Genomic DNA, 26,228 nt, shown 5'->3' with positions numbered 1-26,228 from the left:
ATGAAGTAAAATTTTCATGCATAAGAAGATAACCCCAATAACTAACAAAGTCCAGTAAAATTGTTAGGTATCCGAAAATAGCGATATCACAGAATATCCTTGATCCAAGGGGGAAAAATCCGCATGTATCATAAACTATAAAGTATCTGAACTCAACACCTAACTAAGGTGCAGATGATTCGTGGGGACATTAGCCGCAACACGCTCCTCGCCCTCATCAGCAAAGCATGCACACTCCCTCACCTTGCCGAAACCCACGCGCAGCTCATCCGCAACGGTTACCACCACGACCTCGCCACCGTGACCAAGCTCACACAGAAGCTATTCGACGTCGGCGCCACGCGCCACGCACGTGCCCTCTTCTTCTCCGTTCCGAAACCCGACATCTTCCTCTTCAACGTCCTCATCAAAGGCTTCTCCCCCAACGCCTCCTCCATTTCTTTCTACACCCATCTCCGCAAAAACACCACACTCTCCCCCGACAACTTCACCTATGCCTTCGCCATCGCCGCTTCCCCCGACGACAACCTCGGCATGTGTTTGCACGCGCATGCCGTCGTCGACGGCTTCGCCTCCAACCTCTTCGTCGCCTCCAACCTCGTTGACGTGTACTGCAAGTTTTCGCGCGTCGCGTATGCCAGGAAGGTGTTTGATAAAATGCCCGAGAGGGACACCGTGTCGTGGAACACCATGATTACGGGGCTGGTGAGGAACTGTTGTTATGATGATACTTTTCGAGTGTTTCGTGACATGGTTGCGCAAGGGGTGCGGTTGGATTCCACCACGGTGGCGACGGTGCTTCCCGCGGTTGCGGAGATGCAAGAGGTGAAAGTTGGGACGGGAATTCAGTGTTTGGCTTTGAAACTTGGATTTCATTTTGATGACTACGTGCTGACGGGCTTGATTTCTGTGTTTTCAAAATGTGGGGATGTCGACACGGCGAGATTGTTGTTTGGGATGATTAGTAAGCCGGATTTGGTTTCTTACAATGCCATGATTTCTGGGTTTAGTTGTAATGGTGAGACTGAGTGTTCAGTGAAGCTTTTTAGGGAGCTGCTTGTTTCTGTGGGGAGAGTGAGTTCTAGCACAATGGTTGGGTTGATTCCAGTGTCTTCTCCTTTTGGGCATTTGCATTTGGCTTGCTGCATTCAGGGGTTTTGTGTGAAGTCTGGTACCATTTTGCATCCCGCCGTTTCAACTGCGCTCACCACAATTTACAGCAGGCTCAATGAAATAGATTTGGCACGACAGTTATTTGATGAATCGTCGGGGAAAACTGTAGCTGCTTGGAATGCTATGATTTCAGGTTATACACAGAATGGTTTAACGGAAACGGCTATCACTCTTTTTCAGGAAATGATGGCGACTGATTTTATGCCGAATCCAGTTACTATCACGAGTATTCTTTCAGCTTGTGCTCAACTAGGAGCGCTGAGTTTTGGTAAAGGGGTTCATCAGTTGATTAGAAGCAAAAATCTTGAGACAAATATCTATGTCTCTACTGCTCTGATTGACATGTATGCCAAGTGTGGGAATATTTCAGAGGCTTGGCAATTATTTGAGTCGATGAGTGAAAAGAATACTGTAACTTGGAATACTATGATTTTTGGTTATGGACTCCATGGATATGGGCATGACGCACTTGAGCTTTTCAATGAGATGTTGCGTTTAGAGTTTCAACCATCTAGTGTTACTTTTCTTTCAGTCTTATATGCTTGCAGTCATGCTGGCATGGTGAGAGAAGGAGATGAAATTTTCCATGCTATGGTCAATAAATACAGGATTGAGCCCTTAGCTGAGCACTATGCATGCATGGTGGACATTCTTGGAAGAGCTGGACAGTTAGAAAGAGCCTTAGAATTTATAAGGAGAATGCCTGTTGAGCCAGGTCCTGCAGTGTGGGGTACATTGCTTGGTGCTTGCATGATACACAAAGACACAAACATAGCCCGTGTGGCTTCAGAAAAGCTATTTGAACTGGATCCAGGGAGCGTAGGATACTATGTCTTGCTTTCTAATATATACTCTGTAGATAGAAACTTCCCGAAGGCTGCTTCAGTACGGGAAGTAGTGAAGAAAAGAAAACTCTCAAAGACTCCAGGGTGCACTCTAATTGAGATTAATGGGTCTCCACACATCTTTGTATCTGGTGATCGTTCTCATTCTCAAACAGAAGCTATCTATGCAAAGCTGGAGAAGTTAACAGGCAAGATGAGGGAGATGGGGTATCAGTCAGAGACGGTCACTGCTTTGCATGATGTGGAAGAAGAAGAAAAGGAGCTCATGTTTAATGTTCATAGTGAGAAGTTAGCCATTGCTTTTGGCCTTATTACAACTGAACCTGGTGCTGAGATTAGGATCATCAAGAACCTTCGGGTTTGTTTAGATTGTCACACCGCAACTAAGTTTATTTCAAAGATCACAGAAAGAGTAATTGTAGTTAGGGACGCTAACAGATTCCACCATTTCAAAGATGGGATCTGTTCTTGTGGCGATTATTGGTGAAGCTGAATCAATAATTGTTCACCAGTTAAGTTATAGGACAGATGCATTGCCCAACCTTTTGGTTTCATATTCTTTACCTTTCAACAATATGATCTGAGTCTGGACCCTCTTGTGGTATACACTTGAGAAGCGAAACATTTAGTAGCACAAGTTAAATACAACTTTCTAAAGTTAAACCAAATTGTATCTGAATTCTATCATTCTTTACGTAAGCTTTATTATGCTTGTGAGTTTGTCTAATGTCCTTCACTTCAACATCATACTAACCAGTTAATTTAAATCAAGTAGCCTCCTTGATTACATTCTTTTGTCCATGCAAAAGGTGACATTCTCCTTTGCCTAATTTTATAACAAAGCTTGTAATTAATCGTTTTCAAATTTAAATTAGAGCTGTACGTTTGAAAGTTACCATGTCTCTCCTATCTGATCGTCAAGTTCTATCAGTATTTTTCTTTTCTTTTCATATTTGCAGTGATTTACTAAGTATCTTCTCTTGGTTGCAGTCAATCTAATTGCTGAATGTGCTATTTAAAGTGTTGGTTGAATAAATGTGAAGTAAAATATTGAACTAATCTCGATCTTACACGTGTGTTTGATTCAAGGGAAAATGGAGGAAGGGGAGAGGAAGGAGGGGAGGGGGGAGTTCTTTTTTGGGTGAAAGCGGGGGAGTTGAAGGAGGGGAAGTAATTTATAGTTTTTGGAGAATGTTGACAAAATTATCTAAGAGATTTTATTTATCTTCTCCTTCCCCATTAATACTTATAAGGGATAACGATATATTACTATTATTTTCCCACTTGCCAACCAAATAAGGATTTACATTTTTCTCTCTTTATCTTGTTTCTTTACTTGTAGCAAGAAGAGAATGGCGTTGCTTCCTGATTCAAAGATTCTCAACTTTTCAAATTCCAAAACTCAAAAAACAATTAAGCAAAAGAGGGTAACTTTAAAAAGCCCATTTTTTTTAACTTGAAAGACCATAAATGATTTATATTAGCTTATAAATCATCGTTCAGCATGTCAAATTATAAACTCTTTATGCATGCTTTTGGATTAGACATAATGAGCTAGATGCCTGTGATATAGAACATTAACATATGCTATCTTGCAACAATGTAAAGGTAAAACCTATAACTTTGATTTACTTTCCAATCCTTGGGCAATTTGAGCCCCAAAACAATCGGTGACCATTATGTCGTCCAGTACATTTACGAAGATGAGAAAACTGCATTTGCATTTCCCATTTTTCACTTTTTTTTCATCCTTGTACATCTAAGCTTTGTAAGTTCACGCATCATACAGCACAATCAAGAATTTACATACATCTTCAAAAGATGTTCATAAAAGGATTCTATTGGAAAACCAAACTTTCAGCAGTTGATTCCACACAGCTTGGTATCAGGTCCCTTAGTTTTTAATACAAATGGATCAATTCTTACCCAAAGCAAAGAGAAAATGGAAGCCAATAGTACTGACCATATAACAACTATGGTGGGTGTGCGGTTTTGGCGGCCCATCAAACCTTTAAGGAATGGATACAGATGAACAATCACCCAAAATGAAAAGAATAGTTTTCCAAATAGAGGTCCCCAGGATTGGTACCCATTGTTTATGGCATCTGAGATTCCAGCAACAACCCCAACAATGTTGATTATTAAGATAGTGGTTGGAGGAATTAGGAGAGTAGTCCACTTGAAGGTGTATAATTCTCCAAATTCTTCATCATCTGCTGCCTTGGATGTTACAGTGAAGTTGGTGTCAATTCCTGCCAGAACCTTCAGAATCCCTTGTATGACAGCAAAGAGGTGTGCTGACACACCACCAATGACCCAGAATTGCTCATTTCTCCACCATTCCTCAATGCTCACTCCACTCCATTTCAATTCAAGAAGGCCGGTTGCAATGATTGAAGAGAAGAGAGCAACGAAGTACAAACCAGCAAAAGTGCTTATCTGGATCATCAGCAATCAAAAAATATTTTTATAAGCAAAGAAGCTTGGCATCCATTCTATAAATAATTATGACTCTAAATCCTACTACATAAGAAAATCATAAAATTCATATCATCTGCTTTTGAAGGCAACATTATGGAAATTTGGCATGTTATAATTTCAAAAGCATGTCATGTCTGTCTAACTCGTTTAGTAACATGAAGGGAATAGAATAATGTTGTTACCGGTGGCATGATGAATTTATCTGTGAGTAAACAGACAGCAGGAAGAATACAGTAGGCAACTAGAGGTATGGAGGTGAAAGGGTAGACTGTTGTGTTTGCATAGGCAAATCGCTCAAGCCACTTCAGCTTCCCTTCCTTATAGCCATACCATAAAGGGCAATGGCGACTGAAGAAAATCTCAATGGAACCAAGTGCCCAACGAAGCACCTGGTTAAGCCTATCTGACAAGTTAATAGGAGCAGTACCCTTGAATGCGGCTCTCTTTGGCATGCAATAAATGGACCTCCAACCACGGCAATGCATCTTAAAACCTGTTAGAATATCCTCTGTGATAGACCCATAAATCCATCCTAGCTGCATATTTGGAAAGCAAAATGGCATGGATGAGATGATTTTCATAGTGTGAACAAAATATGGTAAGATATCAAGGAATCTCTAGGCTTTTGTTGTCGGAGTTACCTCAATTCCCCATTCAGTTTTATCTTCGTATCCGCAGCTGATTACATGAATGGCTTCTTTAAGCTGGCTTGCTGGACTTGAGGAAGGAGGCACACCACCCTCTTCCATCAAGGTTGAAGTCACAAAAATAGATGACTGCCCAAATTTCTTCTCAAAATTCATCTGGGACATCAGCACCTCTTTGTCATCATCCATTCCTATTGACATGTAACATGGGTTAGAACTTAGAAAAGGTTAAAGTGAAATATATTTGGATTGAAGTTACTGTCAATATCAGTGGTTAGGAATATGAAAACCTCTTAGACTTGCTGCCTCTCCATTTCTATCATTCCCTTCATACTTGACCTTCTTGCGCTTTCCAAAACATGGGCAGCAGTCACAGCTTATCATTTTTGGACGCTTGGCCTTCTTGGGAGGATTATAGCCATATAAAGCTTGCCTCCTAAATACACACCCTGTGCCAACATATGCAGGACCCTGAATACCATCTAGACCCTTCATGTTAATCTGCAGAGACAAAAAGAAGAGGAAATAGTAAACCTTAGCTTGAACTACTAACATAAAAAGTGAAAAATCTAATGCTTCAAAAATTTGGCCATGCTATGCTGATGCTGTGTTTCTTGCAGGACTTACATCAAAGAAAACTGTGTTCCTATTGGCATAACGATCATGCCTATCAATGCCATCAAATCTTTGAGGAAACTGGACATAGCAGACCTTCTTCCCAGTTTGGGGGTCCATTAAGAAGCACATGGCCTCTCGAGCAGCCTTGCTGTTATTTACATAATGATCACAATCCAAGTTCAGCATGAAAGGTGCATTTGTAAGCACAGCAGAGACCCGAATCTGTAAATTACAGCAAAAGTTGGAAGAGTCAAGTATTTGTGAGTCATAAAGGTAATCATAAGAACAACAATTACTGCTCAAAACACTCTACCAAAGCATTCATGGCTCCAGCTTTCTTATGGTGTTGGAATCCAGGCCTTTTCTCTCGGGAAACATAAACAAGACGAGGAAGCTCGTTTCCTTCAGTATCATGACCTCCACTGTGACCAAGAAAAACTTGAATCATACCAGGATGATCCTTGGTATTGTTTCCTGGCCATGGTGTTCCATCCTGCATAATCCACCCTCCTGGAGGAACCTTCTGAGCTTTTGCCACAATTGCATTGATCCTAACCTTAAACTCTTCATATTCTCTCTGTCAAACACCCAAATAACAGTGAATAAGCTTTAAACTGACTTCTAAACTCCTTTTTCAAGTACTACTCTGATAGAAATGATACAAATTACAAACCTTCATAGCTCGGCGCTCCTTAACAAAGGTGGGCTGCACCTTGTCCTTGAGATAGTCAATTTTCTCACAGAAGTACATCTCTGGTGCCCGAGGTTCTATAGAAAATTTCTTGCAGAATGGTACCCACTTCCTGGAAAACTCTGCAGTTTCTGACAGGGCTTCAAATGTACACATTGAAGCACCATCATCAGAAATGTAACACGATATCTTATCAACCGGGTAATCCATGGCTAAGATTGAAAGAACAGTGTTTGCTGTAACCAAAGGAGGTTCCTTCATGGGATCCACAGTACTAACAAAGACATCCACAGGAGCAAGCATGTTGGGTTCACCTTCACGCTCATACCTAATAGACAACATTTTGGTCAGCAATGTGAGTTGAAACGTTTTGGGATTTGAAGTTAGCAGCAGTATGATACTATAGTAAGTGGGAAAGTGCATTTTACCTTAATGAAAGACGATCAAGGTAGGTCTCTCGATCAATGGGAAACCATTTGGGAAACTGATCAAGGATCCATGAAAAAGCAAACCAGATTTCACATATAATAGAAGTTAGCCACAGCCCCAGTGCATCGTGTACAGGATTCATAATTCTATAACGGAGGAAGAAGGCGAGGATAACAAGCCGTGCCACAATCACCATCCTATAAGGATTCACTTTGTTGGATGCTATTGGTACCTTCCTCGACAGTGGCTGCCTAGCTTCATCTAACCTGCACCAATTTCCATCATATATAACAGTTAATTTCATCCCATCATAGCTATCAAAGTTTATTCTCAGAAACTGCATCAATGTTCTTCCTAATACTAATACTGTAAGCATACATGGCTGCATCTGGATCTTCATCAGGTTCAGGCCCCAAATTTCCTTGTTGCAACTTCCAGTCATCCATTCTATCTTCTTTGACTTCATCCCACTTTCCATTTCCTGCTTTGATACAGCATGCCAGATATTGTAAATAAATTTCACCAAGTTGAAGTAGAATCTGTTAAGATACAACTTAAAAGTACTTTTGTGAGCATTTATACCAAAAATAAAGAGTTTTTCTCCGGTAAAGAACCTCTCAAAAACAATTTTAGGTTTTGTATATAAACATACACTAAAAACATTTTAAAGTGGTACTTAAGTGCCATCAGCATAATCCATTTTGCTAGTGTACATCAATGTCTAAGAGCTAAGGCTATAAACTAAATCTTACGAGGATCAGACGCAGGATATGGGTGCACTCGATTATGCAATGAGGAAGCTAACATCTGATCACCATAATGAGACGCTATTGGGAACTCCCCACTAACCTGCATGCATGCAAACTCATTATAAGTCTATTGAACGCAGGAAGTCTCATAGAGTATAATAAAGTAATGTTTTGCAAATCTTACAGGGCGAGAGCGACCGCCAGAAATAACAGCTGGGAATTGAGCATTCTCATCATCTTCAGGACCTCTTCCGTAGCTCATCTTCCCATGCAGCATGGCCTCAGCAGAGTGGTTATGCTTGTTCATTTGGTCCTCAATGTTGAATTCATGTTCAATATCATCCACGTCTTCCTCATCATCATCTCCCTCAACCCGCGGGCTCCCTTAGCAAAATCAGAAGTCAATGAATTATCAGTTCCCTCATTTTCATTTTTTCCATTTCAATCCAACCAACTAAACACAATACTGCTATTAGCTAACTGCATGCAGTAACAACTAAATCCATGGAAATTAACGCATGACAAAGGTTGTGTTTGAATAAACAACTTAATTAAATGCTTATTGAATAAGTGTTTACTATGTAAATACTAATTAACGTATAAGTTGTTCTATAATTGAAAGAGGAAATATAGTTAAACTGTTTTCATAATTAAGTTATCTAAAAAAGTTATAGAAATGAGTTGAAAATGTAGAAGAATCCAGCCACCAAAACAAGACAAAAGATCTTTCGGTGGAGAAGAAAAAAATCAAAAGGGAAAATTACGATTTTGCCCCTAAGCTTTAGGATATTTACGAGATTGTCCTTGGAGCTTCAACTATAAATAGGCCTCCCCATTTCACTTGTAAATCAACTCAGAAATTACTCAAAAACACAAGTTTCCTCTTGTAGAGTGAGTGTTTGTTGAGTGAAGAGTTCTGTATTCCCACAATTTGTGGAAGGTGGTAATAAAATATTTTCGGAGTTGGTCCCGTGGATGTAGCCCTAGTGTAAGGGTGAACCACGTAAAATTCTTGTGTTGTCTACTTTCTTTTCTTTCTTTGTCTATCATCATCTAGCTAGTTTTATTTATTTGTTGCCGCCTATATGGCTGGATCCGCCTAAATGGCTGGTTTTATTAACATGTTTCTGCTTTCTTTCCCAACAACTGGTATCAGAGCCGGTTGTTTCTGCTAAACAGCTGGCGAGAGTACTGTTCATGTAAATAGTATTTTGTGTGAAAAAAAAAATAATACTATTTACGTGAATAGTGAATAGTACAAATTGGTCTGCGTCATCAATTTGGCGGAAGTGTGCAGAAGCGATCCGAGAAGGCAGAACAAGAAGCAGATAAGTCATGGAGAGCAATATAGGCACCATGGTGAAATTGACGGCAACAAATTATTCATTGTGGAAGTCAATGATGGAGGATCGTCTTAATTTATTGGATCTTTACGATCCAATTGAAGGCGATGGATCGAAACCCGAAAAGATGTCTGATGGTGATTGGAAGAAATTAAAGAAGAAGACTTTAAGTACCATTCGTCAATGGGTAGATATTACTCTCTATAATCAAGTGTCCAAAGAAACAGATCCCCAAGTTCTTTGGAAGAAGCTAGAGAGTATGTACGAGACAAAGAATGCTCAATCAAAAATATTCATGATGCGAAAGCTCATGAATTTGAAACTACAAGAAGGACGAGCCGTAGCGGAGCACCTGAATGACTTCGAAGGCCTAGTCATGCAACTAATTTCAGCAGGCTTAACGCTTGAAGATGAGATGCAAGCATTGCTACTCTTGGGGTCATTACCAGACAGTTGGGATACTTTAGTGGTATCCTTAAGTAATTCTGCACCAGAAGGCAAAGTATCATTGAATATGGTAAGAAATAGCATACTCAATGAGGAGATCCGAAGAAGAGATGTTGCCAAAAATGAGACTCATGCTCTTGTCACAGAACGCAGGAGTCGAAGTAAAAGCAGAACACCAAGAGGCCATAGAGATCATTCCAAGTCCAGGGAAAGACGCAGTTGCTACAACTGTGGCAAGCCAGGCCATCTCAAGAAAAATTGTAGATTCTTGAAGAAGGAGATCCAGGACAAGAATCAGGCAAATGACAGAAATACTGCAGCAACAACATCAGCCAGTGATGATGAAATAACACTCTTATGTAATCAAGGAGAGTGTTGTCATATTGCAGAACCAGATGAGGAATGGATTATCGACTCGGCTGCCTCATACCATTGTGTTCCCAAGAGGGAATACTTTACCACCTACAGAAAAGGAGATTTTGGCCACGTGAACATGGGGAACAAAAGTACTTCACAAATAGTGGGAATTGGTGACATCCACTTACAAACTGGTGTTGGGTGCACATTAATACTAAAAGATGTGCGGCATATTCCAGATATACGTTTGAACCTGATTTCTGTGAATGTGCTGGACAAGGAAGGATATGAACATTCCATGAAAGGTGGCAGATGGAAACTCACCAAGGGAAGCTTGGTGGTAGCAAAAGGGAAGTTATGTTGCACGCTTTACAAGACATATGTAAAGGTGTGTAAAGGACAACTAAATGCAGTGGAAAATGATGCTTCACCTAATTTATGGCACAGACGACTGGCGCACATAAGTGAGAAAGGATTACAACTTTTGGCCAAGCAGTCCCTTATTCCTCAAGCCAAAGGAGATTTTTTGAACCCTTGTGATTATTGCGTATTCGGTAAGCATCATAGAGTATCATTCAAAAAGAGCTCCAATCGGAAAAAGAATAAGTTGGAGCTAGTACATTCTGATGTATGTGGTCCCATGGAGGTAGAATCACTTGGTGGCAATAAATACTTTGTCACATTTATTGATGATGCTTCACGAAAGACATGGGTATACCTGCTACAAGCAAAAAGTCAGGTATTCCAATGTTTTCAGCAGTTTCATGCCATGGTAGAAAGGGAAACAGGAAAACAGTTGAAGTGTATCCGAACAGATAATGGTGGAGAATACATCTCAAAGGAGTTTAAAGATTATTGCTCCAAGTATGGTATTCGTCACGAGAAAACTGTTCCTGGCACACCTCAACACAATGGCATTGCAGAACGGATGAATCGTACAATTGTGGAGAAGGTACGATGTATGCTCAGAATGGCTAAACTACCAAAGCCATTTTGGGGAGAAGCTGTACAGACTGCTGTCTATCTCATCAACAGATTACCATCAGTACCATTGGGTTTTGATATTCCAGAGAGAGTTTGGGCAGGAAAAGAAGTAAGTTACTCTCATCTGAAAGTCTTTGGCTGCAAAGCATTTATGCACGTGCCAAAGGAACAAAGATCAAAGCTGGATGATAAAGCCATTCCTTGTGTTTTTGTTGGATACGGAAATGAGGAATTTGGTTACAAGCTATGGGATCCAGAAAGGAAGAGAATTGTCAGAAGCAGAGACGTAATATTCCATGAGCACGAGACGATAGAAGATCTAAAAGGTGGGGAAGCTGCAAAACCTATGAAAGATGGTGTTAATCCAACATCTCATGTTCCATCAGAATATGCCACTGATGGAAGACAAACCCAAGAACCAGAACATGAGACAGAAGAGCCAGTTTTTGGGGATGAAGAAAGCGTAGATGAAGAAGTTGTTGTACCTGATACAGAGGCTAATGAGCAGGGGGAGCCATCCTATACCTCTGGGCAAGTAGAACCACAAATAAGAAGATCTACCAGAGAACGCCAACCATCTACAAAGTACCCCAGTTCTGAATACATCCTCATTGCTGATGAGGGAGAGCCTGAAAGCTTCCAAGAAGTGCAGTCTCATAAAGACAAAGGCTGCTGGGTGAAGGCAATGCAAGAGGAGATGGATTCTTTAAAAAGGAACAATACATATGAATTAGTACAGCTGCCAAAAGGAAGAAGAGTACTCAAAAATAAATGGGTATTCAAACTAAAGAAAGATGGTGATAAGCTAGTCAGACATAAAGCGAGACTCGTGGTAAAGGGTTTCAGCCAAAAGCAAGGTATTGACTTTGAAGAAATTTTTTCTCCAGTTGTTAAAATGTGTTCTATCAGAGTCATACTAGGACTAGTAGCAAGCATGGATCTGGAGTTGGAGCAGCTTGATGTAAAGACAGCATTTTTGCATGGTGATTTAGATGAAGAGATCTATATGGAGCAACCTGAAGGCTTTGAGGTCAAAGGAAAAGAGGATATGGTTTGCAAGTTGAAAAAGAGCTTGTATGGATTAAAACAAGCTCCACGACAATGGTATAAGAAGTTTGACTCATTCATAAAGAGTCAAGGTTTCAAAAGAACAGATGCAGATCCTTGTGTGTATATCAACAGATATCCAAATGGTAAATTCCTTATCCTTCTCCTATATGTGGATGATATGCTAATTGTAGGCCAAGATGTTCAAATGATCAAAAATCTGAAAGTAGAATTGTCAAAGGCATTTGACATGAAGGACATGGGCGCAGCAAAGCATATCTTAGGAATGGACATCATCAGAGATAGGAAAGCAGGAAAATTGTGGTTATCACAAGAAAGATATATTGAACGGGTTCTAGAGAGGTTCAATATGAAAAATGTTAAGCCTGTTATTACACCACTTGCTGGGCATTTCAAACTCAGCAAGAGATCATGTCCAATAATAAGGGAGAAAATGTCAACAATTCCATACTCTTCAGCAGTCGGAAGCTTAATGTATGCTATGGTGTGTACAAGACCAGATATCGCTCATGCTGTTGGCGTCGTGAGTAGGTATTTATCAAATCCCGGGAAGACACATTGGGAAGCAGTAAAATGGATCTTGAGATACTTGAGAGGAACATCCAAACTGTGTTTAAGATTTGGAGGAGCCAAACCAATTCTTGAAGGCTATACAGATGCAGATATGGCTGGAGACCTTGATGATAGAAAATCCACTTCAGGATATATATTTACTTTTTCAGGGGGAGCTATATCATGGCAATCTAAGTTGCAAAAATGCATTTCCTTATCCACAACTGAAGCAGAATATGTTGCGGCTACTGAAGCTGGAAAGGAGATGTTGTGGATGAAGAAATTTCTTCAAGAATTAGGGTTGAAGCAAGAGGAATACATAGTTTATTGCGATAGTCAAAGTGCTTTAGACTTGAGCAAGAACACTATGTATCATTCTCGGACCAAACATATTGATGTAAGATATCACTGGATTAGATTGGCCATTGAAAAACAGTTATTCCAGTTAAAGAAGATTCATACAGATAGAAATGCTGCTGATATGCTAACAAAGAATGTGACCAGAGAAAAGCTCAGACAATGTATCGAGCTTGTCGGAATGACTGTTTAGAATGTTTGGAAAATATGGCTGGAGGGGGAGATTTGTAGAAGAATCCAGCCACCAAAACAAGACAAAAGATCTTTCGGTGGAGAAGAAAAAAATCAAAAGGGAAAATTACGATTTTGCCCCTAAGCTTTAGGATATTTACGAGATTGTCCTTGGAGCTTCAACTATAAATAGGCCTCCCCATTTCACTTGTAAATCAACTCAGAAATTACTCAAAAACACAAGTTTTCTCTTGTAGAGTGAGTGTTTGTTGAGTGAAGAGTTCTGTATTCCCACAATTTGTGGAAGGTGGTAATAAAATATTTTCGGAGTTGGTCCCGTGGATGTAGCCCTAGTGTAAGGGTGAACCACGTAAAATTCTTGTGTTGTCTACTTTCTTTTCTTTCTTTGTCTATCATCATCTAGCTAGTTTTATTTATTTGTTGCCGCCTATATGGCTGGATCCGCCTAAATGGCTGGTTTTATTAACATGTTTCTGCTTTCTTTCCCAACAGAAAACAGCTTATGAACATAAGTTCTCTCAAATAGTTACATAAAAATTTGTGTTATAAATTCTTCCAAACACAACAAGGGTTTGAAACTTGCTTTTGAAAGATTTGTACCTTTGAGACGCTTGTATCTGGTCTTGCACTGTGGACAAACTTGTCTTCCTTCTCTTCTTTCATACTCATAGCATGGCCGGCATGCCGGAAAACCACACTCGTTGCAGGCCACAAACAAGTCTCCATCCACCGTGAGTCCCACGTCATCGCCACATATCTCACACACCTGTCCATCCAAGTTCTTCAAAGGCTTGGGCTGCATGCATCAAAACCACACAACATGTATCTATCAACTTTTCATGAAAACAGTCACAATAATTAAATACCCTTTTTTCTGAATTTTGTGTAGTAGTATTCATGCATGCATTGCATGGTTATTACCTCTTCGTGGCCATGAATGACAACGAGCTCGTTGCGATTGTGAGAACCAGCGACCAGTCCAGCGCTGGCTTCCATCTTGGTGGTGACTGGTGAATGGGACAATATTATGTGACACAAGGTTGAGACCAAGTTTATGCTTTATGAAGGAACTGAACACTGAGGCTTGCAGGATTTTGGTGTCGATCTTCACCTAATGTGTCCACGTTGGTTGCAGGGTCTCCATTGCCTTGAAGTTAAGCTTCTTCCTTCTTTTTTTTAGCAACCACCGCCGTCTCCTTCATGCAATCATCAACACGTTGGTGAGGTGTATATCTTGCGCTTCCTTGCTTTTTCTTTTCACGTTATTTTTTCAAGAACCTTGATATCACTGCATTCGTTGCTTTTCACTTAATTTTATTTCATTGTAAAACGAGCGGTGATTTTTTTTTGTTTAATGAGAAATTGTATTTGTACGTTAAATTTATATATTATTGTGTACGATAGAGAGACAAAAAGAAAAGGAAAATTTAAAGTATAGTAGATGATGCTGTAGTCTTAAGAGAAAAAAAATATATTATCATGTTATTGAATGCAAATTTATCAATTTCTTTTACAATAATAATCTGTCAAAAAAATCTAGCTGACTATTTTTTAGTCGTCTCTCTTTTCAATTACATTTTTTTTATTTATGAGACACAAACATCATATTTAATTTAAGGAAATTGAGTATACATTGAACTATTACTGATAAGACTTACTTATTATGAATTTACAATTTAATTCTAATGTAAATCAAAGGAGGGTCAATTATTGTGATATTTTATTAAATAAAATTGTTAAAAATACTATGTAAAATATTTCTTAAGTTTAAAAGGTTATAATCCAATTTAAATAGAAATATCAAATTCATGCATCTAATATAAGATGTGTTTGTTTTATTGTTTCAACACCGTTTAACAGAATTTTTTCACTTTTCAAAGTAGAAGCGTATAAGTAAGAGGAGGGATGGATTGACGTTTAGTTGGATGGAACGTAGAACAAATACACACATAAAAAGTGTTGAAGTAGTATATTCTTTAAATGAATTTCAAGATGTCAATTAGTCTTTAACTTTTAAATAAGGATGTTAGTAATAATAACTAATTTCTGTTGAAGACCAAAAGCGTAAATAAGGTGGATCCTTTTAACATTGTTTATTTCACATTCATATTCAAAATCTAGACAACTTAGTTAAAAGACACAAGTCAATACCACTTAAATAAGCCGATGTTGGTAGTATCTTCTAGTTATATATATTATTTTCCATTTTTTTTTTAAATTGATTTGTGGAGTGTTATTTTTTATTTTGGTTGTTCATAACCATTCAATGCAAGCGTAACAAATGAGCAATAAGTGTCAGAGAGCTGATTATACACCCGAAATCTTGATCGCATAACTGATGTGAAAGGATGGTGTTTTATTTGTAACTACTAATACAACGAATTAAATTAATGCATTAATTTTTGGTTTATTAGTTGAAGGATTTAAGCTACTACCCTAAAATTGAATAACAGAAGTCAGCTAGGTAACAAGTTAAAGATAGCACAAAAGGAAGCAAAGAAATAATTAAAACCTTGTATCTGCTTTACAAGCTGATCTAGCCCAAGTTTCTTTCCTAATTTTAGTCTCTTTTGAGATGTAGTTCACCAAAAAGATAAAATACTTAAAACCTTGTCTTCCAAACACCTACTCGGATTACTTAAAACCTTGTCTTCGGATTACTTAAAACCGTGTCTTCCAAATAGTATTTACCATTGATATATTTTCAGAATCAAACACTTTCTTGACTTATGCTAATTTCTATTTTTTTAAAAATTAGTATATATCGCTGCTTGACAGAAAATTTTAAATATGTTACTCACATGCTACCTCTAATTCCTGACATAATATAACTAAAAGACATATTAGATCGCAATTAAGTTATGAGGCCACATCAAAAAGAGCTAAATTCATTAATTAAAATTATTAAAAAGATGGTAAGACTGAAACTGAATTTGGTTACATAAAATAAAAAATGTTAGAATTGTAAAATAAAATAAGGTACACATAACGTGTTGCTTTCAGGACTACGTTTTGTTTACATGTGCAAGTAAAAAAAGCATGCAACATGGCAGTTTTCTTCGAACGTAAGCACTTAAAAACTAAGCTACCTTCAAATCGTTAGGTCCGTAAGTTGCAGCTTCTACATCTTTGAGTTAGAATAAGTAGCGTTTGAGCTCAAGCTACACGTAAAGCAGCACCTAGCTAGAGAGGTATTGTGTGCCCTAACCATGCATACAACCCGAGAATTGACGGGCTTCCTTCCAAAGCGCGTTTGTTAGGACCATGTGCTTCTTGTCTTCAACAAGGTATGGACTATGGACCCTTCGACCAGTCACCAACTTGGCATGCATTGGATTGAAACAGAAGTATACGAATATTACTGTCAACTTCAAGAATTAAATCAACATATATTATCCACGTGGGTTTGCTCTTTTATGATTAGACAGATTAGTCTTGTGAAGAGTGGTTAGTGGTATCCCTTCAGCAACTTGTGTTCAAAAAGCCAAGGCTGCCTCTATGATTAAAATTCTCGTTAACTTATAAGCTATTATTGCACATGAATCATACAATCATATACAATACTCGGGGGGAAAAATTACAGCTCAGACCAATACAAGTTACTCGCAATCCGTTCTATGATTAGAAACTAGCGTGGAGGTTTTCGGTTATGCTTGGACACTGGCGGAGACTTCATCTGCTGCAGCTGATTTATCTTTTTTCTTTGGTGGTTCTTGAGTTTTCTGCACAGCAGCTTTGTTTGGAACCAAAATTATGAAGATGTTCCTGTCACGGAAGTTTTTAGCCTCCTCTACTCCAAGCTGCACATAACCCAAGTGTGGTTTGGATGTAAATTTCAAACGGGTAATAAAGAAATGTCTCCAATGACAAGACTACGAAATGAATTCACTAAAGTAAATCCAATAATAGAAATAACAAACGGGTAATTAGCATTTCTGAAATAACTAAAGAAATGAATTCACCAAGAATTGTCAAAGTGTGACAAGCAAGGGAGTATAGCACACAAGAAATTGCCAGTGTTATTTTATTTAATTTCTTTTTTCGTTGGAAAATAGTCGGGTTTTAAATGCCTAAGAAATATGATAATCATAACACACAGCAAAGTGACTTCACATACCTCCCCAACATCATTCTGAAAACGTGTAATAAGCTCAATAGCCATATTCCTGAATTCATTTTCACGACCTTTAAGGTTTACTATGACCTTAACCTGCAGGAATTGATCTCAACAATTAGAGTATACGTAGGTGAACATATGCGTGCTTAATATGACAACAATAATTCATGCAACCTTGTCACCATCTTTCAAAAATTTCCGTGCAGCTTTCAAACGTACTGAATAATCATGTTCATCTATGTTGTATCTGTTAAAATAAAGTACAAAGAATTAGTAAAAAAAAAAAAAAACATAATCACATGATTGTTCTAGTTGAAGTAACTGAGCACTACTAAAACTCAAATTAAAGGGTAATTAAGTGGATTATATAGCTCATGAATCATACTATGAAGTTATGGAAAAGGGTAATTAAGTGGAGAATGGCAACTAGACAAGAGATTGGCATGACTAAATCGTTTTAATTTTGTGCCTAGATAATCAACCATGATGAAAGCAATACACTTGCTACAACATTTAATGGAGAGAGATCAAAGAAATCAAAAAGATCTCGATATGGCCTTCATTGATTTGGCAAGGAGTGCTACGAGCCTAAGAGAGGTATTGTGGAAGTCCATATAGAAGAAACGAGTTTGTATTATTACATATATACTAAAGCAATCAAGGATGACAACTAGTGTAATAACACATAACAGGGTCACATCAAATTTCCCTATAACCATAGAACTGCTGCATCAAAAGGTTGAACCCTTATCTCTTAACCTTACTCTTGGACGTGTTTACTAAGTATTTAGAAAGAGTCAATGCCATGCTGCATTTTTTCACCAATGATATAGTTCTAGTTGGAGAGTGAAGCTAGGAAATAAAGTTAAACATGTAAACATGAGCTTAGGAAGCTCGTGGCTTTTGCTTCAGTGGAAGACAGAGTTTATCAAGAGACATAACAACCCTAGCATGGAAGAAAATCTTGGAGAATATACTTCACCACAAGTCATGTGGTTTTATGTATGTAGGGTCCATCATATAAACACCAGAGAAATAGAGGGAGATGTAGACTGTGATTCAAGTGGGATGGAGAAAACGGAGGAGTGCTTTTGGTATCATTTGTGACAAAAAGATATCAATAAAAGCCTAAGGGAAGATTTTATCGCACAACTATAAGACTTGCAATGTTGTATTGAACATGTTGGGTGGTAAAGAGCTACGCGAATAAACTCAATGTAGTAGAAATAAAAGACACTAGACAAGATAAAATTAGGAATGAATATATAAGAGAAAAAGTTGGAATAACTTCTATTGTAGAAGAAGCGCCTTAGTGGTTTGGAGTTTGGACGCGTAGAAGACTTGTAGAATCCACAATAAGGAGAGTAGATTGGATGAAAGGTAGCCTGATCAATAGACACGGGAAAACTGAGAAAATTTGTATGTAAAAAAGCATTGAAAAGAATTTAGAAGACTGTGTCCATAGACATAAGATGGAATATTATGACATCATTTGATCCATGTAATCAACTTCACCTGGTGGGAAAAGGCTAGGTGGTGGTTGTTGTTCATCTAGTTTCTTGAAAGTAAATGAAATAATTAACTTGTACAAATGCGTATAATATCTTTCAGGAGAACCCATAGATAACCAGAGCCAAACTAGATTGCACAGAACGGAAATAAAAAAATATACTTCTTCAGATTTATAACACTTTACTTATTAAAAACATTAACAAATATGTTATCCATAATTAAGAAATCCAAAGAACAAGAGTCCAGAACTAGCTTAGGACATTACCCCATTTTGAGCTCCTTCAAATCCATCCGACTAGCTACATTTAGAAGACCACTTAGTGAGTAATTTATTGTTTGTTCTGAGTTTTGTAAAAGATTTAGAAGTAAATATTAATGCTTACCAGCACTTTTCTTCTGCTGTCCTCTTTTCTTCTTTTGTTGTTCATATCTATATTTGCTGTAAAGAACAAAATAAAACGATCACCAAGTTACAAGGTCCAACAATTCTCAAAGCAAAAGTAAATACAGTGCTCAATCATGTCAAACAGACGTACAACTAGGTATGAAATTTCACACAGATTCATTTGATTTTGTCAAGCAAACGTCAAATGCTCCATCATGTATGCGAATTAATCTCCCCATTGATTCTCCTTTACTTATTGCTCAATCATGTCTTCACAACACCCCCATCCCAAAAATAATATAGAAGCACAGCATCTATTCATAGACGACTAAATGCAATGTTACTCCCACCTTCGCCACCACTATCGCCCAACTCATAAAAATTGGAACACAAAGTTGTTGCACAAGGCCAGAGACAAGAAATAGAGGGAACCAAATTTTATTATTTGTCTATCAACCCAATTCAAATTACTGAATGTTCAATTATTGTTGAACATGTGTACAGGCAAGTCATTAACTAATAAATTTATCAATGGACACCCAAAAATGCAATTTGACACAGATACAGTCACACCCTTACACGACCACTTTATACAGCCATCAATCAATCAGTATTTTAGCACTAGGTTTATTGAGCATAAACAATAAATATTAAAAAAAAAAAAAAAACAATGTACGAAAAAAAAAAACTAAAAATGCAGAATTTTTTTTCCCTCAGGGCATACAAAGTTCATACCTGTAATTCATTATTCTAACCACAGGAGGATCTGCATCTGGAGATAATATTACCTGACAAACAAAGAGAAAATAAGTTTATACATTTACTGTGTGTTTGGTTCAGCGTCAACAGCATCTGAATCGCGTAAAAAACGTGAAAATCAGAAGCAAATATTACTTGCTTCTCATCAAATTGACGTGATTCTGTTCGAAAACATAACTCAATACGCGAATCCAAACACACGCTTAAGTCACAAGTGGCCCACGTTCCAATGCAGGTGACTGTCCACTGAATCCACTGTGAACAGACTTCAAGCAACTAGGTTTTCAACACCTTAATAAAATGGCTTCAAATCATTTTTACTTGTGATATTTGTCTAAGGATCTATTTTTATAAACTTTTTCATAAATACTTATAGGAGAAGAAAAAATGTAATAATTTTTTCAAAAGTTAAAATTAATTTTTACATAAGCTAATTCTAGAACCTCGTTCATACTAGTTTCACCAAAAAATGTTTTTTAACTTGTATATATAAGTTAATTTTATTTAATAGAGAAACTTATTTCAATTTTTTTTTTCTTTTGAAAGTGCTTAAGAAAAAGTTTATCTAATCAGGTCCTGAGTAAAATTATAGTAAGCACTTTCTCTTTCTATTTTTTTTTTTCCTTTTCATCTTGTACAAACTACAAAATATAGTGTAACTAAACAAGTAACCATAAGAAAATAAACAATAGCTACCTTAAGAAGTCAAAATGACACAACACATCCTTTGCAGATAAATTATATTAATTGAGCTGAAATTCAACGGCAGAACATAGACAGCTAAAGATTATACTTCAGACCTCAGACAAGCACACACAAAAGGAGGGAAACGAAAAAAACATGACACTGTAGCTAACAAATAGATGGAATATTTAATTATAGATGCAGCAATCTGAGGGAAAAGACACCATACCAAGTCGAGTTCGACGTCTTCAGCCATTTGAATGGCGTCATCAATTGACACTACTCCAACCTACAAAAGCATAACAGCTTCAGTACCCTCCGCTAGCTTCAAACCGAACTAGAAGCTTCAGAACTCAAAGAACACAATAGAACTTCTAAACGTCGCGTGCTTCTTAAACGAGAAAAATTAAAAGCGTTGAAATACACGAGAAAGGATACAAAAGAACAAACCATATTCTGATTCTGATCAATAAGCCTCACGGTATCTGACCTATTTCAAATCCAAAGCATTCTTAAGCAGGAAATTTCAATAGAAATGGAAGAGAGAAAGGAAATGGCGAGGAACGAGTAGAGTACCTGAGAGTGGAGAGGTCGAGAGCTTGTTCGTCTTCGGAGTCGGACTGGCGCCTGCCGGAGTCGGAAGAGCGGGGGCCGGCGCCACCGTAGCGGGCGGAGACGTAGGAGAGAGAGGTGGAGAGAGAAGAGTGGAATTTGAGGGAATTGGGATTAGATAGGGAAAGGCCGAAGAGTTTGGAATCGGAAGAAGCGAAGAGAGGAGAGTGAAAGAGTTTGAAGGGGAAGGTGGTGATGCCAGCCATGGCGCGCGGACCCTTCCTTCTCGCTTCAACCACGGCGCATATCTCTTATCCTAATCTCTCACACAAACTCCTTTCAAATTCAAACATCACAAATAAGTCAAACTTATAAGTTTTTTTCTTTTTTCTTTTAACCAGTGGAGTCCAGGAAGTGGCAGTGTAATGTGTAACATTTACACAGCATACATTTTTTTTTTTAATATTTCCTTATATATAAGATTAAAGAGAGAGAGAGAGGTTATTAAAAATAAAAAAAATAAAAAAAAAAAGTTGCTCGGAGTGATTTGAATGGATTTATAGGTACATAAGATTGAGTCTCACAAAAAAAGTTACTCCTTAACATTATAGTGATGTGTGTATAAATAAAATAATACAAAATAAGTCGTTTAATTATTTCTCATTTTTTATTTTTATTCCAAAAAAATTTTCATTTTCAATTATATATATACATAATCAAATATATAACAATTATAATAATATATAATTGTACTGCTAGCTCCTAGATTAAGTTGAGCTTGTGTCCAAACAAGTTGAGTAAAACATCAACTCATCTATAGCAAATTCACTAGACAAAATCCTAAGTGACTATTCCTTAATGATTACAAAATTATTTATGCATTACATCTTGCAAAATCTAAATTTCATATTACACATCAAGTTATCAAAAAAAATATATCTTCAAATAATCACTATAATGTATTTGTATTTCTAAAAATCATGCAACATTCTTTTTAAATTTAGTAATAAAATAATCGATTATATATTGAATACAAATATCATTTTAATCCTAATTTTATTCTTGATTTAAATTTTTCTTTAATTTAAACTTTGAAATGTGTACTCTAATATCAACAATTAGAGTGCCATCAACTCTTCTATTGGAGCACCTATAATTTTTTATAACAATAATAATTAATTAACATAATTGATTAAGCATATAGAATATGTAACAATTATAATAATATATAACCAATTAATATATTTGATTATATATATATATATATATATATAATCGAATATATAAATAATTTTATATTATTTTTAGATAATAATCTAAAATATAATTAAAAATTATTATTATAAATAAGTAATAAATGAATAATTTATTTTTATATAAATAATAACTATATATCATATAATTTTAAAATACTAATTTCTTTCTTATTTCTCATATAATTTCATGTTATCAATCAACTACAAATTTTATTATATTTTTTTGACTTATTTTCTATCAAATTAGTTTCCACTTATTTCTTTTTATTCCTTCCAATTCTCTCTCCTCTCAAAGCAAACATTATTATCAATTATTAGTAGAAAAAAATATATTGTATCTCTACTTAGAAATCATGTCTTATGAACTTAAATTAATTTTTATTGTCAATTTTTAAGATATTATATGAACTATATACATGAAAAAAATTATTATAACTTTTTTATAAAATTATTATTATTATCTTTTATACAATTATCAACAATATCATATGATTAAAATTTAAACTTAATTAAAAATTCTTCTATATATTTACAGATAGTAAAATGGGAAGTTGCATAAATATGTTTTTTCAAATACAGTAGCTACAAATTTCTCATTTAATTATTATTTTTTTCTCTATAGATATATATTCAAAGACTATTTTCACTTCATTACTTGAATATGACAATAGTGTTCTTAATTTGAATTTTTTTTTATCTTAATATAAAGAATTTACGGTAAATTCATACATATTATTAAATCGTGTGATGTTACGCATACAATTATACAATTGCGCACAAATATCATCTTTGAAGTTTGACGATTAATTAATTACTATATCCTCTCAATATGGAGGCTAGTAGGCTACATGTATGAGATACTGGAACTTATTGAGTACACTTTTCCAGTAAAAGAAATAGATATAAATTAAAATTAACTTATAAATAAATTAATTTTTACATCTTCACTATAAATTAAATTAATTTAAACTTTTTTTTTTCTTGAAAGAGACCATTCTAGCTAGTTGTAAAAAATGTAAAATTAATACATCAATAGTATAACAGAACATACTGACTGTGGGACAGATGAATTTATTTTCTTTCACTTTGAGATTTTGTTTTTATACGTGTCCTCACATGGACAAGGAAAGAATGCCGAACCTAATTTATGTTTTGAATGACAAATATCAGTAATTGCTCCTAATTATCATGGTTTTTTATGGCAATTCGAATGTTACTCAACAATGTAGGTAATAAACTAAATATTTTATTTATAAAAAAGATGCGCAATTCTTAATAGAAAAATTAGACAACATAAGCATAGTTGTTGAATGCAAAGAAAATAAAGCGATATAATTTATTTTCATTGGAGAACTAATGAAGAAGAGAGGAACAAATAAAAACATATATTAATAAACCGGAGCTGTATAAAATTACATTAATCTCAGCTCCATTTGTGAAATTACATGGATCACATGAAGCTAAAAAAAACTTTATTGACTATTTATGAAACCTCACATCACATGACTAAACTTGCATTATTAGAGACAAATAAAGAGCACAAACAGCAGCACCAAAGCTTAAGTTAGTAAAATCCAGAAGCTTAGTCAACTTCTTCAATCTTAGGTCCGGCGCCAGAGGCAGCACCACCAGGCCCATCATCCCCCATAGGCACATCTCCACCAGCACCAGCACCAGCACCTGCAGCACCCTGACCTTGATACATCTTGGCAATGATGGGGTTGCAGATCCCCTCCAACTCCTTCTGCTTGTCCTCAAACTCCTCCACTTCCGCCAACTGGTTCCCCTCCAACCACTCTATAGCATCCTCCACCGCCTTCTCAATCCTCTGCTTCTCCTCGGCCCCCAACTTCCCCCCAATCTTCTCATCCCTTATCGTGTTCCTCATATTGTAAGCATAATTCTCAAGCGAGTTTTTCGCCTCCACCTTCTTCTTCACCTCCTCATCCTCTGCCTTGTACCTCTCCGCGTCCTTCACCATCTTCTCAATCTCCTCCTTGCTCAACCTCCCCTTGTCGTTCGTAATCGTTATCTTGTTCTTCACACCCGCGGTCTTATCCTCTGCGGACACGTTCAGAATCCCGTTCGCGTCGATGTCGAAGCAAACGTTAATCTGAGGCACTCCTCTCGGCGCAGGAGGGATACCAGCAAGCTCGAACTTCCCCAGAAGGTTGTTATCCTTCGTCCTCGCGCGTTCTCCTTCAAACACTTGAATCAAAACCCCGGGTTGGTTATCCGCATACGTCGAAAATATCTGCTCCTTCTTCGTCGGAATCGTCGTGTTACGCGGAATCAACACCGTCATCACACCGCCAGCAGTTTCGAGTCCAAGGCTCAGAGGTGTCACGTCCAATAGTAACAAATCCTGAACCTTCTCGTCTCCCTCACCGCTCAAAATCGCGGCCTGAACCGCAGCACCGTACGCAACAGCTTCGTCGGGGTTAATACTCTTGCAAAGCTCTTTCCCGTTGAAGAAATCCTGCAAGAGTTGCTGGACTTTCGGAATCCTAGTGGAACCTCCCACCAACACAACCTCGTGAACGTGACTCTTGTCAATCTTGGCGTCACGGAGACACTTCTCCACCGGCTCCATGCACTTCCTGAACAAATCCATGTTCAGCTCCTCAAACCTCGCTCTCGTAATAGTCGCGTAGAAATCAATCCCTTCGTATAAAGAATCGATTTCTATCGTCGTCTGCGCGGTTGAAGAGAGCGTTCTCTTAGCTCTCTCACACGCTGTTCTTAGCCTCCTCAACGCTCTAGCGTTCCCGCTGATGTCTTTTTTGTTCTTCCTTCTGAACTCCGAAACGAAGTGGTTCACCATTCTGTTGTCGAAATCTTCGCCACCGAGGTGAGTGTCACCGGCGGTGGCCTTCACCTCGAAAATCCCCTCCTCGATGGTTAATAGCGAAACGTCGAACGTGCCGCCACCTAGGTCAAAAATAAGCACGTTCTGTTCACCTTTTCTGGAAGCCTTCTTGTCGAGTCCGTAAGCAATAGCAGCAGCGGTGGGTTCGTTGATTATCCTCAACACGTTCAAACCCGAAATCGCCCCTGCGTCCTTCGTGGCCTGCCTCTGCGAGTCGTTGAAATAAGCGGGGACCGTGATAACGGCGTTCTTCACCGCGTGACCGAGAAACGCCTCTGCTACTTCTCTCATCTTGATAAGCACCATCGAGGATATCTCTTCCGCGGCGAATTTTTTCTCCTCGCCTTTGTATGTGACCACGATCATGGGCTTGTCGGCCGGGCCCGCTACGACCTTGAAGGGCCAGAGCTTCATGTCGTTTTGGACGGAGGCGTCGGAGAATCTGCGGCCGATCAAACGCTTGGCATCGAAGACGGTGTTCTGCGGGTTCATGGCAACCTGGTTCTTGGCCGCGTCTCCGATGAGCCTCTCCGTGTCGGTGAAGGCCACGTAGGAGGGGGTGGTTCGGTTCCCTTGGTCGTTGGGGATGATCTCCACGCGGTCGTTTTGCCACACGCCCACACAGCTGCAGGTCGTGCCGAGGTCTATGCCTATGGCTTTTCCTTCCTTTGTCGCCATAACTGTGTTTCTAAGGTAATGAAAATCTCAGAGCTGGAGTTCACTATTTGATGAGTAAAGGAAAATTTCGGAATTGGAGTTTAGTGTTTGTATAGTAGTTTCGTATGTGCAAAACTTGTGAGCGAGGAGAGAGAGGATCAAAAGCGCAATTTATAGTCGCTGTTAGAAAGAGTTCGAGAATTTACGAGGTTAGGAAAGAAAGTATGGGAGCGTCCTAGAGGATTCTGGAGTGTTTGGTTATCTTCCAGAAGGGTAAAGATAATAAAGACAAATGGAGAATAATTCACTTTACGCGGTTAATTTACATTATTTTCTTTATATAAAGCTATTATTTTTTATTCAGCATAAAACAAAACTATTATTATTTAGTAAAGTTTGAGTGAGTTTTTAATAAAAATTGCCTGCTTAACTGTTTTTTTTTATTATAAAATTCATATGAAAATTATCATAAGATAGATAATATATTAGAAACTAAAAAGTATA

The 26,228-nt window shown here is 37.5% G+C and overlaps 4 protein-coding genes across 4 annotated transcripts; 1 reads left to right on the top strand and 3 right to left on the bottom strand.

Annotated features, from left to right (window-relative positions):
- The first annotated feature begins 4 nt into the window (after positions 1–4).
- Positions 5–3,027, top strand: MEF29 (Pentatricopeptide repeat (PPR) superfamily protein). Its single transcript, XM_020375729.3, has one exon. It carries the CDS (start codon positions 175–177, stop codon positions 2,503–2,505), a length of 2,331 nt encoding a protein of 776 aa, XP_020231318.1. The 5' UTR covers positions 5–174; the 3' UTR covers positions 2,506–3,027.
- A 594-nt stretch (positions 3,028–3,621) lies between these two features.
- LOC109811853 (cellulose synthase A catalytic subunit 7 [UDP-forming]) lies at positions 3,622–14,013 on the bottom strand. Its single transcript, XM_020375692.2, has 13 exons — positions 13,855–14,013; positions 13,534–13,729; positions 7,818–8,017; positions 7,637–7,733; positions 7,263–7,365; positions 6,884–7,150; positions 6,438–6,783; positions 6,078–6,341; positions 5,774–5,986; positions 5,437–5,647; positions 5,141–5,337; positions 4,682–5,035; positions 3,622–4,457 (listed from the first exon to the last, which is right to left on the bottom strand). The coding sequence occupies exons 1-13, from the start codon at positions 13,927–13,929 to the stop codon at positions 3,876–3,878; spliced, it is 3,105 nt and encodes a 1,034-aa protein (XP_020231281.1). The 5' UTR covers positions 13,930–14,013; the 3' UTR covers positions 3,622–3,875.
- Positions 14,014–16,403: 2,390 nt separating this feature from the next.
- LOC109811889 (translation initiation factor IF3-4, chloroplastic) lies at positions 16,404–21,303 on the bottom strand. The gene is made up of 9 exons (XM_083075672.1): positions 20,967–21,303; positions 20,841–20,880; positions 20,620–20,679; positions 19,683–19,735; positions 18,946–19,001; positions 18,828–18,861; positions 17,225–17,297; positions 17,051–17,143; positions 16,404–16,733 (listed from the first exon to the last, which is right to left on the bottom strand). Exons 1-9 carry the CDS (start codon positions 21,206–21,208, stop codon positions 16,581–16,583), a joined length of 804 nt encoding a protein of 267 aa, XP_082931798.1. The 5' UTR covers positions 21,209–21,303; the 3' UTR covers positions 16,404–16,580.
- Positions 21,304–23,555: 2,252 nt separating this feature from the next.
- LOC109811856 (heat shock 70 kDa protein) lies at positions 23,556–25,880 on the bottom strand. Its single transcript, XM_020375696.3, has one exon. The coding sequence runs from the start codon at positions 25,743–25,745 to the stop codon at positions 23,781–23,783; it is 1,965 nt and encodes a 654-aa protein (XP_020231285.1). The 5' UTR covers positions 25,746–25,880; the 3' UTR covers positions 23,556–23,780.
- Positions 25,881–26,228: the final 348 nt, after the last annotated feature.

This window comes from Cajanus cajan, chromosome 5 (assembly GCF_000230855.2).
Source record: "Cajanus cajan strain Asha chromosome 5, NIPB_CcT2T_4, whole genome shotgun sequence".
Classification (NCBI taxonomy): Eukaryota; Viridiplantae; Streptophyta; class Magnoliopsida; order Fabales; family Fabaceae; genus Cajanus; species Cajanus cajan.
Note: the sequence above shows the minus strand (reverse complement) of the source record. Positions and strands in the feature narration are given on the sequence as shown.

Coding starts and splice junctions, on each gene's coding strand:
- LOC109811853 (XM_020375692.2), bottom strand. CDS start 13,929: ATGGAAGCCAGCGCTGGACTGGTCGCTGGTTCTCACAATCGCAACGAG. Junction 7,734..7,817: donor CTGGCGGTCGCTCTCGCCCT/GTAAGATTTGCA, acceptor GCATGCATGCAG/GTTAGTGGGGAGTTCCCAAT. Junction 4,458..4,681: donor ATAAATTCATCATGCCACCG/GTAACAACATTA, acceptor CTGATGATCCAG/ATAAGCACTTTTGCTGGTTT.
- LOC109811889 (XM_083075672.1), bottom strand. CDS start 21,208: ATGGCTGGCATCACCACCTTCCCCTTCAAACTCTTTCACTCTCCTCTC. Junction 18,862..18,945: donor ACAGCAGAAGAAAAGTGCTG/GTAAGCATTAAT, acceptor TTCTAAATGTAG/CTAGTCGGATGGATTTGAAG. Junction 17,144..17,224: donor TTTTGAAAGATGGTGACAAG/GTTGCATGAATT, acceptor CAATTCCTGCAG/GTTAAGGTCATAGTAAACCT.
- MEF29 (XM_020375729.3), top strand. CDS start 175: ATGATTCGTGGGGACATTAGCCGCAACACGCTCCTCGCCCTCATCAGC.
- LOC109811856 (XM_020375696.3), bottom strand. CDS start 25,745: ATGGCGACAAAGGAAGGAAAAGCCATAGGCATAGACCTCGGCACGACC.